This window comes from Balaenoptera acutorostrata, chromosome 20 (genome assembly GCF_949987535.1).
Source record: "Balaenoptera acutorostrata chromosome 20, mBalAcu1.1, whole genome shotgun sequence".
In the NCBI taxonomy this organism is placed as follows: domain Eukaryota; kingdom Metazoa; phylum Chordata; class Mammalia; order Artiodactyla; family Balaenopteridae; genus Balaenoptera; species Balaenoptera acutorostrata.
This window is the reverse complement of record NC_080083.1, coordinates 52,565,197-52,582,791: the sequence shown is the minus strand read 5'-3', so window position 1 is coordinate 52,582,791 and position 17,595 is coordinate 52,565,197. Positions and strand designations below refer to the sequence as shown.

Below are 17,595 nucleotides of genomic sequence, written 5' to 3'. Positions count from 1 at the left end.
GTGTAGCTGCTGTAGCAAGACCACCAGCTGCCCTGGACCCCCTCTGCCCACGTCACCTCCCCCCAACTGGTGGACACTTTCTTCTAACTCTTGAAGTTAAAACTTTTTATTTGATTAAATTCAAGGAATCTTTATAGAGCTTAATTGCAATAACTGACTTGACTTCTGTCTTAACAGAGAGTAAGCGTCTCCCTCAATGCTGCAGAATAACCATTTCGCCTGCAGTCTGGGCACTTATTGAGCATATGGGAGCTATTTATTGCCCGCACTTTGAGGAACTTTTGATTATCTCCTGATTGCCTCTTAATTAGATTGGTGGGGGAAGGGCGTGCTTGTGTAGAAGGGGCCAGCCTGGGAAAAAAGAAATATATTCCACATATTTGAAAAATGAAAAAGAGTTCTCTAGTCTTTTGTTCATCTTACATTTTTACTGTTTTTCTGCATGTTTTCATTTTTCATTCTTGTTTTGATCCTTTATGAAGACCCATGAAAAGGTGCCTCTTGCACACAAACAGGCAGTTATTAGTCTCAATAAACCTAACATGGAATCCTTGAGCGTGTCAGGAAATTGCGCTGGGAAGAGATTGCAATACCGGAAACTAAACCCCTTGTTCTGACCATCACTTTCTTTCTACGAGGAGCATGTTTCTAAAAGAAAGGGGGGGTCAGAGTGAGAAAATCTTTATATCCTTGGGAATCCGCACTTGGATCTGGGACCACAGAGAAAGTAAGAGGATCATTTGTGTCCAGTTTAGAATCGGTGTTAAACATTGCCAGGAAATAGCAGGCCTCTGTTTGTGTCCCTCCATGTCAGCCACCCTCTGAGGCCTTCATGGGACCCTGTGTGGGAGACACGATCTTTAGCCTGCCTCACAGGTGGTGAAACTGACCCTGGGGAGGTGACACCATGACCCAGTCGGCACCACCTTGTCTTGCACATCTTGTAAGCGTGCGGAGCTGGGTCCGGCGCCACAGGAAGTTGGAGAAGGTGGCCAGGCCTACTCATCAAAGAGGCTGCTGCATCCCCAGCGTACAGAGCACCACCTGTCTTGTCCCAAGTGGTTTGTGTTGGGCACAGGTGCCGACCACCCACAGAGGGGTGCAGGGGCCTGGCAGTGGGTGGGCCAAGGCGGACCCTTTCTCCCAGCCCCACCTGGCCCATCTCTGGTGAAGCGCCTTGGCCTGACCACGGCCTTTCATGGCAGGTTTGTGTGTGATGCTGCCATGGTCCGGTCACCCAGTGCCCCAGCTGCCATCAGCGTGGGCAGGCTGCCGCACTAGGTGGGCTCAAGTTGGGGGCAGAAACTGCGTTAGAAAGTGGACAAGTCTCTTTATTTTTCCTGAGCTTTTTCTCCTTTCAATTTGAAGAGAAAAGCTGTCATAAAGAAAATGGCTTTAGCTAGCTGAGAGTTCCTCACCTCCTGTGCTCTTCACCAGCGGCTCTGCCCCGACTCAGCCACCCACGGGCTGCTCTGCTGTCGGGTCCCTCTGGGTGAGCCCGTCAGTAATGCTTTGTGGGTTCCTCTCTGCTCTCTCCCCAGGCAAGCCTGGGACCTGGCTGTCGACATTTGTCTCTCCCAGCTGCCGACCATCATCGAAGAAGGCACGGCATTTCGGGTGAGTCCTCCCAGGGCATCCTACATGGTCCACTGCGGCAGCTGCTTCTCTGGCCACCTGGTCTGCAGAGCCCCTGCTCGGGTGTCAGAGACAGCCCTCACCCACCTGGGAGAAGATGCATTATCCAGAAGCTTAAAAGATTGCACCAACCAGGGGTTAAAGTTAGATTATGAAATGGTCAGCTCTTAAAAACATCTTCTCTACAGTGTTGCTGTCATAGGTCTGTTTTTCTTGATGCGCACTGCCTGATCCCAGGTTCTCAGCCTTTTTACCATGAACGGATGCTCTCGACTTGCGGCCCTGCTGCCCAGTGGCCAGGTAAAGCCTCTAAGGCTGAGGCTTGGCCCCGAGGGGATGTCTGGTCCCCATGTACTTTCCTAGGTGGTGGTCTGGTCATCCTTGAGTTAATGTTGTTTCACTTGTGGCTCCTGAGGCAGGCAAATCGACTCTCCCCCCACCCCCCTGGGGGTCGTTACAGCAGCTCACCAAGAACCCCCTGTTGCGTCCCCTGCACATACAGCCCCTCCTGTTTTCATTCAAGATTTGTTCATTTGATGAGCGTTTGCTGTGCATCAGGCACCACATCTGGGTGCACGTGGGTGAGACCCGGTCCCTTCCCTCAAGTAACCCTTGAGAAAAGAGAAAAGCCACCCATCAAGTTAGAGCACAATTAGATCCCCCATCTGACCTTCCAAGGGACCGGGCAGGTGTTCGGGACTGGGGGGAGTGGTGGGGGGAGCCGGGAGGAAGCAGGTGGCTCCAAGCTGTCCACTGAGGGGACGGGTTGGAGGGTGGGGCTTGGAGATCGGAGTCACTGGCCTTTTCTCCCCACACCGTTGTCTCCGGGCCCCATTGGAGAGACCACAGTGGGCAGCTTAGCCCCCTGGTGCTTCAGTTTCCTTGTTTTAAAACGGGAACTATAGTTGTATCCAATTCAAGGAGCACATGAGGACTGGAGGACAGAGCCTGGCACGTGGTACATGCTGGACGCAAGGGTTCTTGACCCTTGGTGTATTCACAAAGCCCTGACTGCGGCCAGAGGCACCCACGTGTCACTGCAGAGGTTTTTAACTTTCAGTGCACATCACGACCGTCAGGGAAGCTTTCAACCTTACTGAGTCAGGGGCCTGGGTGCGTGTGTGTGTGTGTGTGTGTGTGTGTGTGTGTGTACATATGTATTTCTGTGGGGGGTGTACGTGCATGTATATTTGTGTGCCTGCGTATATCTATGGGGTATGAGTGTGTGTGTTCTCTGTGGGTTGTGTGTCCGTGTACATGTGTGTACGTGTGTGCATGTCTGTGGCGGGGGGGAGCGTTGTATGCATGTGTGTTAGCTCAGGTGATTTCGATGCCCCCCGAGACTGGGGTAACTGGGCTATGAGGCCCTCCCTCTCTATTTTATCTTATCTTTCCTCCTTCATTGCTTGAATTTTTTTCCCATTTTATTATGAACATTTTCAAACCTACGGCAAAGTTGGAAGAATTCTGCATCAAGCAACCGTGTGCCCACTGCTGGGTTCTCCTCCAGCACTTGCGGTGCCTGCTCCAGCAGCTCGCCGCTCTCCACCCACCTTTCCTTTAACGTACTTACAAGGGAGTCGAAGCCGGCCTTGCATCTTGAACCCTGAAGTGGGCGCCGGCAGGGCCTTCACTTGGCTCTCGCCTATGTGTTTGGCATTGCCTGGGAGACCCTAAACCCTGAGGCAGGGACAAGTCTCCGTGGGGAACAGTCCTGGCCTCCTGCTCCTCACACGCTCCACCTCCACAGGGACAGGGCCTGTCGCCACAAACGTGTTCGGGGACCTCGTACAACTCAGGCTTTTTTGTGCTCTGTGCCTGGTGTTCCTTTGTACCGTCAAGGGGTCGGAGCTGCACACCTCTCAGATAAAGTCCCACGGTTCTGTGTCCTCACCCCTCCCTCCAGTGCCAGGCCTCCTTTCAAGCGTCTTCAGCTTCGTTTCTCATCTACTAGATTCAGGATTCTGCCTCTGGGAATAATCTCACCAAATTGTCACTGGGAGGGGTACTTGATGGAGGCCACACACTAGCTGTTTTATTTAGTTTTCATTCTTTTGGAAGCATAACATACACATAGAAGATTGCAGGCATTGTAACGTGCAGCTTGGTGAATTTACAAGTTGAGCGCACTCGTGTAACCAGCACCCACTCAGACCATCCGCGGTCCCCCGAGGCCCCTCCCGCTCTGGCCACCACCTCCGCCAGGGTGTGTGCTGCCCTGAGGGGTTTGTACTTGGGTAAATAGAATCCTTGTGTCTGGCTGCCTCCACTCAATGCCAAGTTTGCTCCATTCAGTTGCAGCTCACTCCTATCACACTGCGGAAACCCCAAAGGTCATGGTCCATCCCATGCACCTCACGAACTGTGCTGGCCACTGCCCAGCCGAGACGCTGGAGCCTGAGACAGAAGGAGAAATCAGTCATGCTGGGCCTGTCTTTCTATGAAATTTTGATATTTTGTTCATTATAGATTTTTACATTAATTTTTATTTTCTTAAATATTGCATTAAGGTGTTTTTTAATCTCAATTACTGTGTTTTTTGGTGCCCCCCTAAATTTTGTGCTTGAGGCGAGTGGGTGGGTGTGGCCAGGTCCTGCTAATTCCTCGTGCTCTGGTGCGTTAGTGTTAGGTGTGCACACGAGGAGTAGGATTTCTGGTCGCCAGGTGTGCATATTTTCAGTTTCAGTACAAACTGCCGGACAGTTTTCCAAAGTGGGTGTGAGTCAATTTTCAGTCCTTCCCACGATGTATGAGAGTTTTAGTTGTTCCATGTCCTCATCAATACTTGATGTTTTCCACCTTTTTTTTTTCCTTTTGGCTATTCTGGTTCATTATGTAATGGTATTTCATTGAGATTTTATCTTGTATTTCCCTGATGGTTAATAGAGTTGAGCCCTGTTTCGTGTTTTTATTGGCTTTTTGACTATCCTCTTTTATAAATTGCCTGTTAGAGTCATTTGATCATTTTTCTTTTGCGTTATCTGTTTCTTATCGATTTGTAGTGGTTCTATTTATATTCTGAATACAAATCCTTTGTCACACATTGTGAATATCTTTCTTCATTCTGCAGACTTCATTTTCACTTTTTTAATGTTTTTACTTGATGAACAAAAGTTTCTTGTTTTATCACATCCAATTTACCAATGTTTTTTCTTTTATGGTTAGGGCTTTTGGTATCCCTTTAAGAAGTCTTTACTTACTGTGAAACAGCCGAAATAAGTGTGTTTGGACTGGGGATGGCAGGTGAGAAGAGCAGGACTGTGTTGAGATGAACTGGCTCTCCTCCTCCCCACAGTGATCTCACAAGTCGCGGTGGATTGGCCCCCAGGGTCAGGCGTGGCTCTTTGTGCCCAGAGCTGGCCTTTCTGCTCTTAGTCCTTCGCGCTTGGCGCCTGTTTTCAGACCCCCCAGCCCGTCTGACACGTGGGCTGACCACAGGGTCGACCACCTGGCGTCAGAATCGTCCCAGGAGGCCCAGGCCGCATGGCCACATGACTCAGAGCCTCTGCCCACGGCCTGTGAGCTCTCCTCCAGAACACTCATCCTGGGTTCTGCTTCTTCCCCCCCCCAAGAATCTACACAGTATTTCCGGGAGGTAATCATGAAGATTTGGCCCAAAACATCAACTCTGTGAATAATCTCAGGCACTCACGGGGCAACTCTTGAGCTGTTCTGTGAAGTGTTGCTTAAAATGCTGAACCACGCTTATGGTGGGGGGCTGATCTGATTTGTCATCTTCCCCGTGGCTTTAAGAAGCATGACAAACCTCACAGCATACTTGGATGGCAAAGGCTTTTCCCTCTTTGTCAGCTTTAGGTGAAAAGATCAGGAATGTTTGTCATTCGGGACGGAGCGGCTTCTTCAGCAATGAGCAGCGTGTTTGCATCCATAAGGCAAAACTAAGTGAAGGAAATGGGGGGAGGTGGAATTATCTGAGTTTCCCAACTTCCCCTCCCAGACTGAAGGTCCCCCTCACTCAGTACAGCTGGGGAGGGAGCATTTAACAAGATTATTGTTTTTAAACCAATTTGTGAATAACTCACACTTAAAAACAGGAAAATCACTTTGGGGGCTCCATCCCAATCCCCAAGTTGCCTTCCAAATTTGATTAACTTCACGTACACTGACTTTGCAAGAACATGCATTCCTAAGTGTGAAAGTCCTCGGCCGAATTCTCACGCAACACTGACTTCTTTACAAGGGGCACCATGGCTCTGACCACCAGGCCCCTCTGTGGAGGGTGCGGCGGGAACACGCCTGGTCTGGCTCGCAGCTGTGCCGGAGCCCTGCCCATGGCTTGGAGGGCTCTATGCGCACACTTCCACATGTGCAGGAACCTGGGGTCACAGCCCGCATCCCTGCCTTCCCACCCACCCTTCCTTACACAGACACCTGCTTTCCCCCTGGGGAGACAGAGTGGGACAGAGAGGAGTGGGCCAGAGGCAGAGATCTGGAATTCTTTGTTTGGAGCTCAGGAACAGCAGAGCTGCATATTAAGTGGAAATGCCTATGTAAGACAGAAAACCCAGCAGTCCTACTGCTTGGTCTCTCAGTTCCCGGACCTCCTTCTGACAGCCTGGGCCCCCTCCTACCTGAGCCGCTACTTCTGCAGTTTCCCTCGTCCTCGTCATCTCCACTAAAGGCATCCCCTCCGCAGTGCCTGCGTGAGGACAAGCCACCCTCCGCACCCCCACTGCCAGGCTGGGGAAGCCCGCTGTGACCTGCTGCGGTCACTACCCTCCAGGGGCCTTAAACGCTGCCCGGCGGGCTGCCCAGACACATCTCCTTCATTCCTTCCCGTCCCCTCTCCGCTCGCTCTCCCCTCCATCCACAGCACCTCCTTTTCCTACCTCGCTGAGAGACAGGAGCGATAGAGGGATCCTCCGTAAGTCCTGCCACGTTGGCCCTTGTCCTGCATCCCGGCCCGTCTGTGTTGCATCTCCCGCTCCCAGCAGTGCTGCCCCCAACCTGTGCGCCAGACGTCCACTCGCCAAGGCCCTTGCCCAGCACCTCCCTCCTTCATCAGCAGTTTCCCCCTCTTACAAATTCGCCCTTATTCTCCCACCTTTAAAAAGAAATTTCTATTCACGTGATCCCATCCAATTTCCTGCCCCTGCCCCCCCATGTCTCTCCTTCCCCTTTGCAGCCAGATTCCTGCAAAGAACTGTCTATTCTTGAGTCTCTGAATCATCTTTTCTTCTGTTTAAACCCAGTCCGGTTGTGCTTCTGCCCACTACCAGGGCCCTCCTGTTACATCCTTAATGGTCTCCAGGGCCCTTCTTGTCACTGTCAGCTATGGACCTTGGTCCTGCCTGACCCTCTACAGTCATGGAAGGTGCCGACCATGTCCTCTCCCTAAAACACTCCTCCCTGGCATCCTGGCCACCACCCACTCCTGATCCCCCTCTGCTGGCCTTGCCCTTGTGTCTCCATCTCCTTGGCCTCTCACTCTTGCGGGGCTCCAGGGCTCAGCCCGGGGTCCCCTCTGTTTCTCACTTAACTTTTAACTAGATCTGTCTCTCCAGCCCAGACCCGTCTCCTGGACTGCGGGCTCATGTAGGCCATCGTCCCCCTGATGTCTCGGTCGGGTGTCCAGTAGGCACCTTAAACTCAGCGTGTCCAGGCTGAGTTCCCCACGTGCTCCTCCCAAACGTGCTCCTCTTTCAGTCTTCCCACCTCAGGTCTTGGGACCCCACTTCCGGGTGTTTAGGCCCAAGCCCCGGCATTAACCTTACTGCAACCCTCTCTTACCCACACCCAGTCTGTCCATGCAGCCTCTGGCTCTGCCGTGTGAAACATCCTGGTCTGACCATGTCTCACCACCTCCTCTGCTATGGCCCGGCCCTGTGTCCCCTCACCTGGATGGTGGTGGCCGAGTGGAGTCGGGGCCTCACAAAGACACACGGCTGAATCGATGGTGGGGGCGGTGTGTAAAGGCAGAGCCAGGTGAAGAAGGAGGGCCCCTGACTAATCCTCTGCTCATCCCACAGCACAGCCCCTTCTTTGCTGAGCAGCTGACCGCCTTCCAGGTGTGGCTCACGATGGGCGTGGAGAACAGGAACCCACCTGAGCAGCTTCCCATTGTCTTACAGGTGAGTGTCTCCGCGTAGGCCAGATTGATGAGGGAGCTAGAAAACTCCGCAGCAGCCCGGGAGGGGACTAGTTTATTGGGGCTGAGTGTGCTGGTGTGTGACAGCCCTCCTGCTTTGGAGCTAATGCCTCCTTGTCTCCCGGGCTCGCCTGGCAAAGTCACTGAAGCCTCTCCCCCGCAGTTAAACACTGATCTGGGCTGTTGTCAGCTGCCCTCCCCTCTATCCCCCGTGCTGCTGCCAGCGAGCTCCATTCCAGCACGGCTCTGGCATCAGTGCCCCTTCTCTTTGGAAGGACATGAGATGCAAATCAACTGCGGAGAAAATGGGAGAGCCTGAGCAAATTACACACGCAGGTCGTGGGCACCACTCCCGGCACCTGTGGGTTGCTCACTTCCAGGGGGCTGTGCCCCGCGGTAGCTGTGGGCTGTTGCACTCTCTGGCTGTGCCGTCAAGCGCAGTCACCCGTGTGGCCTGTGTCAGTGTTCACGCGGCACCTGGTGCCCCACGAGTGGTTTGGGAGATCAGTTCTGTGGGTCTCACCCAGCTAAGTTTTGGATAATGAGATGGCAAAATACCAAAATTCATCACAAGCAGGAAGTTTAGGAAGCTTTCACAGAACTTTTGTTTCAGTTAATGTATATTTATGGGGCAGGTGTAGGGACCAGGTCATGACATAAGCAAAGCTGTTTTGCTCTGAGACAGTGTCAAATGAGATTTAAAACCACTGTCAGTGTAGACACCAAGGCCTAATAATTCACTTTAGGCCCTGGAAGAGATCGTGTGCAGTGGGGATGCGGCAGCTGAACTTGGATGAGAACTGTGGACGGTTGTGGGAGGGGCCGTGCCCGCAGCTGGAGGGGGTGGGAATTTACATCCGTGTCCAGTTAGGAAGTAGGGTCTTAAATTCTGAGAGCTGGCTGGGAAAACCATCACCTTCCCCCCAGAAAGCTGATTAGGTTGCTTTGCCTCACCTGCCCGAGGACGAGGCCTTTCCTCCCCCAAGGAGGGCCCCACTTTCTCACCAGGCTGCTGACCACGTCTCGCAGAAGTACCATTCATCTTCACTGGGCCAGACGCGCTCTCTGAGCGTCTCCCGCTGCCGAGGACAGTTTGAAAAATAGGTGAACGGCTGATCCCTGTCCCACCTGGAGCGTGGCGGGCCCCCTCCCTGCATGGTCTGCTCTCCCGCTCTGTGCTGACCGCATGGTGGGCTGGGAAGGTGCCTGCGACAGAACTGAGGTCTCATCTGGCTCAGGACTGTGTGCCGGGACCCAGGCAGCAGAGCAGTGAGAGCAGTGTGTGCGGTTGTGGAAATGCCACCACACAGCCTTGTCCTCGTGGCTTGATAATTACGTGGGCACAGGGTGTTGGCCAGGATCCTTCCCTGGAGATATTTTGGTGCTTTTTCTGTCTTATGACTGCTTATTTTCTGACATTGTGAAAAGAATGCAGAAATTATTAGTATTCCTCATGTGTGTTTCTAGATTAGTTTGACTATCTTGAGTTTGCAAGGTGAGCAATAAACAAATTTTCAAAACAAAACAAAAAGCAACGATAACAACGCAACAAAGAAAACTCGCCATTTGGCAGGAGCCCACGAGTTCTCAGGCAGCGAGTGGAAGGCTGACAGGCAGGGCTGTGGGACAGCGGTGGCCGGTTGGTTGCCATGCTCCCCAGCTCCTAGGGTCATCCGAATTTTCATGAGAGGAGACTGTGGCCAGCCTCCACCGACCTTCCTATTATTTCAATAATGTGATAGATAAAATCCGGTCCTTTCCAAGCAGGGGCAAGATGCCCAGCACTGAATCCTGCCTGGCAAACAATCCTGTTGTAAATGGCCTCCTATTGACTTTTTCTTTAATGTCCCATTTACAACCCACATGCCCTCAGGGAAAGAGAAGACTCAACTTCCTGATGCCAAAATGAGGGAATGACTCTGAAAGAAAAGAAAGGGGCATCTTCTGTGCGATCTTTCAGACGAACGTAAACCATAGGTTCCTCATCATTCTGATGGGGGGGTCTGTCTGGGCTGTGTCCCACCTGGATCAGTGCAGGAACCTGCACTTAACAAGAAAACCCAACACAATGCAAAGGAGAGCTTACTTCATTTGGGGTAGCCCGCGGTGTTGGCTTCTTTCTCATTAATTCAGTTATTTTGCCAGAACCTGGGCCCCATTATCCATAAATTATCCCCAGTGCCTTGGCGAGTCAGGAAGTGTTGCTGAAGGGAAAGAGAATTTCAATACAGAGACGTCACAGCTTTTCTAATCCCTGCTACTTTTTCCACTGCCTGCTACTTTTTCCACTGCCAGAGAGCGTTTTCTCCCTCCGAAAACTCAGAGGCATTAACTGAGGACCATTGGGGTAAAATGAACTGTCTCATTGGGCTGATTTGCAGCCTCTCATGTAGATGTAAGCATGAACGTACGCTTTTCCTGCCCAGTCCTGATGTCCTTTTTCACCTTTTAAAAATACAAATCAACAGAAAGGATGGGAAGGAAGATTCTTGAGCCCTGCCACACTGCAAGGCCTGGCCCCGTGGTCTCCTGGTCTGGTGGCCCTGCCTGGACTCAGCATTACTGTCTGCACTCCCTTAGTGGCCCATGTGCAAAGAAGCCCCAGGCAGAGAAGGAGGAATCAATGTTGTGGAAAAGAGAGGGAAGAGAGAAATTTTACAGGATTCCGTGTTATTACCTTTACACAGATACTACAAGTCAGTGTGGGCATTTCATTAGGAAACCCTGTTTGCTTTCATGACATCATTTTATTTACAAATAGAATTTTTGGTCTGAAAGTACAGGATTATTATTAGGTGGCATCAGGATAATAACTGGGATGTTATTATTACACATATTATATTCATCAGTGGCTCCAGAATCTCTGATCATCAGATTCCTGGGTCCACCAGGCCAGGACTGGAGCTTGAGAATCTGGTTTTTAAGAAGCAGCTCTATCCAGCAGTCTCAGCGCAGAAGCCTGAGTGCGTTTTTTGTGCACAAGGCAAATGAAAGGTTGTTGCCCTAGCAGCTCTGTTTTAGTTTGGGTATTTGTATCACCATGATTAATCTTCAGTTTGGGTTGCCACAGACAGAAAGAAATCCCATTAACTCATTTAGTTTACCAACATTTATCTCTGTAATTTCCCCGGGGTCTGAGGCACACTGAAACAGGAATTTTTTTTTTTTTTAAGTACAAATACAAACAAAAGCCAGTCCTTTTTTTAAAAAGTAATTTTAATTTATGTTGGGCCTCAATTTTTTAAAAATGTAAATCAACAGAAGGAATCAGAGGAAGCGATAACGTTTAGAAAAACCAATACTTGACATTTTCCCTAGGACTTGTTATTGATGCTGTTTATTTTCCAGTGAAACATCAATACCCACAGCACAAAACCCTGCATTGCTGAGGGTCTTGAGTCTCTGAGACAAGTGGGCTGTGTATTGATGCTTTAATGTGTGTTTCGTCAACACGGACAACAGAGTCAGGAAAGATCGCATTGCAGTAGTGATGGTGATGGTTTCCCTTTTACTTTTGCCATCTGTAAATAAGACTTTGTAATGGAGACCTCTTACTGCTGGTCAGTGCACATGAGAAACAAGCAATGCCAACTACGCGTGGTTAGGTTTCTTGGCCCAAGTTGCCATTTCTTCCACTGCAAAGTGCTCTGCTATTTACTTGAAAACACAGAGCTTTATTCACATTGACAGTGTTTTAAATAACAAAGGGAATCAGTAAACGGAATCTTTACAAGTGTTAGATGTGTTTGATGTCTTTGATTTTTGAGGAATTACACCTGCTTTCATAAACCTAGTAAATGGAAGGTTCTGCTAGCCCTGGGTCTCTAGAGACTTGAACCTCCGGCAGTTCCGTTTTCTTTAAAAACAAATAGGGAATTCCTTGGTGGTCCAGTGGTTAGGACTCGGCGCTTTCACTGCCAGGGCCCAGGTTCAATCCCTGGTGGTGGAACTAAGATCTCACAAGCCGCACAGCACGGCAATAAATAAATAAATAGTCAATCAAATCGCTTCTGAGAGATGGAGACATCCTGTAGCTGGATGCTGACACCGAGACTAACATTCATCACACTCCTCATACCAGACCGCGTTGTACCAGACAGGCTGCATCTCATTTGATTCTGAAAATAAGCCCAAGTCACATGTTATCTCTACTCTTCTTGATGAGGAAACTGAAGTGTCCAGAGGTTGTGATTTAAGCCACAGTGTGAGGAAGTGAGATAGTCAGGTCAGCTTGACTCCAAAGCCCATGCCTTTCAGCCGTCTAACCTTGCCCTCCAGATCTGTCTTTCCACTGCAGTGGCACGTGATAACCCATGAGTTAAACATGGGAAAGGGATCAGGCCCCGTTCAGATAGGCCCCTGTGAGCAGCCCCACATAACCTCTCCCAGCTTCTTGATTAGAGAACCTCAACTTCTCCAAACATAAAATGAACCACTCGATCATCCGTCTCGAAATAGCGATGTGGAAACAGGCTCCAAACCAGTGGGAAATGACATTCCAGCAGCTGAACCCAGCCACCTCCGCTTCCCTGACCCCTGGGCTGCCCGCGGGCTGGGAACACCTACTCTCGCCTCTTCTGTGGCCACGGGCCGCGTATCCACCTGGGGAAGCTCCCCAGCCTCCCCCCTCCACCCGGGAACCCCTCCTCAGGAGCCTCGTGCTGCCGGGACCCCCTCCCCTCTTTCCACTCCCTCAGCATCTCCTGCCACCTCCTCTGTCCCCCACCTGGTGACCCTCCCTGCTCCCCACCCTCCTCCCGCCAACCCGTATTCACCCCTCAGAGGGTAGCCCCTTGAACCACTGCTCTGGCTGCGCCATTTCCTCACCCCCGTTCAGTCCCTACACCGCGGTCCACATCCCTGCAGCCAGAGGGTCCTCTTCACACGTCCCGCTACTGATCCTCACCTCCCGGGAGCAGGCGCACAGTTAAAACCTCCCCGCCTTCTCTCCCACCTCCCTCGCCAGTCTCTCTACCCAGCTTCTCCCTTGCAGACCACCCCGGGCTGGCTGGCCTGTCCGTCTGTTCTTTCCTCTTTCCTCATTCCAAATCTTCTCTTCCAGCGGCTCCTTTCCCTGACCCCTCTTCCCCCTCCTCCAGCAGCCTTTGTCGGTCACGCCCGCCAGCTGTCTTGGAGTCTGTTTCTCCCCATCGGTCATGGCCACGGTCAAGTCCACCCATCCCACCCCTCCATCCATCTTTCTGCCAGCCTATTGCCCGCAGCAAGCACATTGGACGGGTCCCTCTGCTGCTCTTCTTAGGAAAAGCTGAAGCGCTTAGCTTGGTCTGCAGGTCCGGCTGGTTCTGGAGCCTCCTCCATCAGACTGGCCACCTGCCCTTCCTTGGGGAAGGCCCACACTTTCCCAGCCCCTCTGCCTGGAACCTAGGAACCCCACACGTCACCCACTGGGAGTGAGAGCTTTCAGACCCCCAGCGTAGGGAGTGGCCCCCAGTTGTCTGTTCAATGGTTATTGCAGTGTGGCTGCAGAATGTCTGTGTCTGGGCCAGGTGGTGACGGGAGGGGGCCCTGCTGTTCCCAGTTGCGCCCAGCACCGCGCCCGCACACAGTAAGCGCCCTGTACATGCTTTGGGTGGCTGGGAACAGGGGTGGGCAGAAGGGCTCTGCATCACAGGACTCTGTTCATGTGACCTCTGGGTAAACACCGTGAGGGAAAAGTCAATATAAATGACTTCATTAAAGTTTAAAACTTTGATATAATGCAGGAAAAAAGAGAAAAATACGTGGGAGAGGTTGCTGTTTTTAATTTACAAAGAATCCTTTCATATCAAAAAGAAAAAGCCAAACATTTAAGTAGGAAAAGAAGGACATGCATGGGCAGTTTACTAGAGAAATAGCCTATTAACCTATGAAAAAATATTCAACCTCACTTGTAATCAAAGAAATTCAGATTAAAAGAGCATTTTATTATTACCTATCATGTTGGCAAATAATAGTGTAACATGGGCTAATATTTTCCTGGTAGCTTTTAATTTGATATTTAATAGAACTCTTGTGGGTGGGTCTTGTGTTATGAATTAGGAAATTAAGGTTCAGAGAAGTTATTTGCCCAAGGCCAAGTAACCCGTGAGCACCGGAGCAAACATGTCCTGGTGCCCGGTAATCAGCCAAGGCTTGGTGGGCAAGTTGGTTCAGCTGGAGGGCAATCTGGTGATATAAGTGTGTATGCTCTGACCCTGTAATTTTACTTCTCAAGTTTATCCTAGGGGAAGGGGAAAAAAACGTAAATGTGCAGAGATCTACCTGGTAGGATTTTTATCACAGCATTGTTTACAATAGCAAAAATTTGATAATAATTTAAGTATCTAGCAATGCGGAGATTGTTTAAATGAATTATGCACATTTACGGAAAAGAAGTTCAGTGCTGCTGTTGGCAGTGTTAATGGTCAGATGTATCTAGCTATGTGGAGTGAGAGTGAGGGGGTATCATTTAGTCAGAAAGGACATGAGAAACACAATAGTATCTTATCAAATTTAGAACAAACGGGACGTTGTACATAGAGAACAGTCTGGAAGTGGATAGACCAGTGTCATCAGTGGATATTTTCTTAAATGCGGTTAGAAAGTGTCTGTTCTAGTAGTTCCTACAGCGTGCACATAGTTCACCTGTTCATGAAGAAATGGAGCATTACCAGCCTGTGTAAAGCATGAGCCATAGAGAAAGGGGCACCTGCTGACCTGGGAGAACAGCCCCCGGGGATGCTCATCCTGGCTCCGTGTTCCGGGGCAGGGGGTGTTGCGGTGACACCGCCTCTTCTCCCTTCCAGGTGCTGCTGAGCCAAGTGCACCGGCTGAGAGCCCTGGACCTGCTGGGAAGATTTCTGGACCTGGGTCCCTGGGCGGTGAGCCTGGTGCGTGCTTCCCGTGTCCGCAGTGGGAGGCACAAGACTCCATGTCACCGTCTGACGAATCAAGGGACCTTGGCCATGCGGCCGAGGATGACTGTGGGGGTGGCCGTTAAGCCCGCAAGGCCCCCATGGACCTCACTCTTTGCACCTTCATTGTCACATTGTTGGGGGGCCCTTTCCCATCTGCTGTTAGGCTTCACCTTTGCAGAACAGAAAGTGTCCTTTAGGGACACTCTAGGGAGGAGCTCACCCCTGCCAGGCCAGGAAGCTGGCAGCCTCTGGGCTGAGTCCCTGGCCACACACGGCGTGTGTTCTCCTGGGAGAAGCCGGCGAAGCCTCACTCGCCGTCCTTTCACTGTGGTTTTAGGCACAACTCTGAAACACTTTTCTATCATTCTATTCACAGGAGAGTAGAAACGGCCGTTCAAAACACTGACAAAAATAGAGTCAAAAGTGATCCATTCTTTCAACACGTAAATCACCAGGGAAAGAGATCAAGAGGGACCTAGAGATAAAAGGGGATTCAGGAGACCCACCACCAGGTGCAGGGTCTGGACCTTATAGGGCTCTATTTGCAAATGAAAGTTTGAAAGTTAAAATTTGAAAAATTAATATTCATGAAACAATTAGAAATTTTACATGAACTGAATATTTTATGTTATTAAAGAATAATTGTTGAGACTTCCCTGGCAGTCGAGTGGTTAAGACTCCTTGCTTCCAATGCAGGGGGCGCAGGTTTGATCCCTGGTCAGGGGACTAAGATCCCACATGTGGTGCAGCGCAGCCAAAAATAAAAAGAATAATTGTAATTGTTCATTTTTTTAGGTGTGGTAATGGTATGTGGTCATGTTTTCATAAAAGAGACCTTATTTTTTAGAGATAAACACTAAGTGTTTACAAATGACACAATGTGATACCTAAGACGTGCTTCAGAACATTCAGGAAAGGACGGTGGGTAGGGCCAGCCAGGACGCCACGCCCTTTCGGTTGATGGTATTGAAGCCAAGTGATGGGCACATGGGAGTTCAGCATATTATTTTATCTCCATTGATGTATATTTAAGTTTTTTCATTGTATATTGTCAACCAAGAGTGATAATTGATAGTTCAACATGAAGGAGAAGAGGGAAAACCTAAAAATTAGGAAGAATGCACAAGCAGTCCTTGCTAGCCCTCTTACACTCCCAGGTGCCAGCAGGGAGGCCGTATGTAGCTCACCAAAGGTAGACTCAGGTGGAGGCCTGGCATGTCTCTTACCTTGTGAGCTGCGTGAGCTCATGCAGCCCAAGCAGGCAGGCCTGGGTCGCTTCTAGGAGAAGGACTGGAGGTGAGGGAGGCACGACCCTTCCCCGTGCAGCTCCGTTAGTGCTGAGGACGCTATGCGCTCTGCTCCCTCCGGCGCGGGGCTGACGTGCTCTCTCTCGCAGGCCTTGTCTGTGGGTATTTTCCCCTACGTGCTGAAGCTGCTCCAGAGCTCAGCCAGGGAGCTGCGGCCTCTCCTTGTCTTCATCTGGGCCAAGATCCTCGCCGTGGACAGTGTGAGTAATGTCTGTCCCCCCTCCCCCAACAGGAGAACTGCTGAGAGTAGGGTGGGGGGCCCAGCCCCACTGTCCGTTCTCCCTCCTCCCAGCCTCACGCCTTCCATGGCCTCCCTCCCTCCCAGGAAAGGCTGTGCTTCTCCTGGGCCCAGTCCTGGTCTGTCACGCTGGCCCTCGGCTCACCTGTTGTCTCTTGTGCGCTGCCCCCTCCTCACTCACAACCACCCCTCCAGCCAGCGAATGACCCTGCCCGCTTCCTTCTGGACGCTCGGCCCTGCCTCCCCCCATGAGTCTCCTGTCTCCAGCCAGTGCTTTCCCTCCCCAACCCCGACCCTGGGAACAGTCCCGTGGAGGCCCAGGCTGTCACCTGTAAGGCTCAGGCCGCGGCACTAGCAGTCACTTCTCAGCCATGACAGCCCAGCCTATGTCTCCAGCTCTGCTCCCAGTAGGCACCTCCCCACCCCTGTCCTCATGCCTGTGGGTCTGCAGTCACACATCCGCTGCTTGAAGTCCTAGGCAAGGCCCTGTACTCAGAACTGTGCTGAAGGCCATAGGTGTCGCAGAGCTCAGCCATCCCTGCCCTCGACACTGTCCACTGGGGACAGAACCCTCTGCTGTGAGTCCGGAATCCGCACACAGGCCTGGCACAAGGGTGACTCTTCAAAAAGTGGAGAAATCTTGTGGGTAGGGCTGCATTTGTGTGCCTCAGTGTAAAGGAGATTATAATGTTAACCCAGGTGGCAGGGGGCCACCGAGGCCGCTGCTGCAGGAATTCACGCCCAGAGGGAGGGGTGAGGGTGGCTGGAAGGTGGGGGCTGCTGGACAGGAAGGGCCAGGGTAGGGGACGCACAGGTATCAGGAGGGCCAGGCGGGTGTGGAGAACAAACGGTTCTCAAGTTTGAACCTGTGTGGGGCGTGGGCCGGCTGTGTCAGTGACAGAGGGGCACCGAGCGGGTAGGCGTGGTGAGGGGAGCGCTCAGGGGACCACTGGTAATGGGGCCTCATGGCCTGGGAGATGGAGACTAGGGCCCTCGTCTACCCGATGACGATGGCAAGCAAGTCCTCGAGCGGAAATGTGACACGAAGGCCCAGCGGGCTGAGGGCTGAGCTTCGGGGTCCGCTCTTCGGGGGACAGAGAAAGGAGGGTGGAAGGAGGTTGTCAGAGAGGGGAGGGCTGGGAAGTCTGATTACAGAACATGAAGAAGGAGGCTCCGGAACAAGGGAGAGCGCTGGGAGCGGGACAGAGACCCTCAAAGAGGCTGCCGCACTTGGCAGTCAGGCTTCAGAAGCGCGTGGGGGGTGGGGCAGAAATGGGGGCTCTGGGGAGGAAGGACGGGGTGCGGCCCTCAGCTTGCTTGAGGGGTTTGTAAGTGGGGAGACGAGTCGGCATCAGTGGTTGGGTTTGCTTGCTTGTTTTGAAGGAATGGTGACTTAAATTGTCTCTAGTT

The 17,595-nt window shown here is 51.6% G+C and overlaps 1 protein-coding gene across 5 annotated transcripts in view; it reads left to right on the top strand.

The window, feature by feature from the left end:
- The window catches only part of RPTOR (regulatory associated protein of MTOR complex 1), a 347,491-nt gene that overhangs the window by 255,983 nt on the left and 73,913 nt on the right, over positions 1–17,595 (top strand). For 4 of the 5 annotated variants that reach the window (XM_007185837.3, XM_007185836.3, XM_057536141.1 and 1 more), the window contains exons 10-13: positions 1,542–1,617; positions 7,626–7,727; positions 14,530–14,613; positions 16,037–16,147. In XM_007185837.3, the coding sequence (XP_007185899.1) occupies positions 1,542–1,617; positions 7,626–7,727; positions 14,530–14,613; positions 16,037–16,147 (373 nt within the window). The remainder of the gene's footprint in view (positions 1–1,541; positions 1,618–7,625; positions 7,728–14,529; positions 14,614–16,036; positions 16,148–17,595) is intronic. The other variant, XM_057536142.1, reaches the window with a different exon arrangement.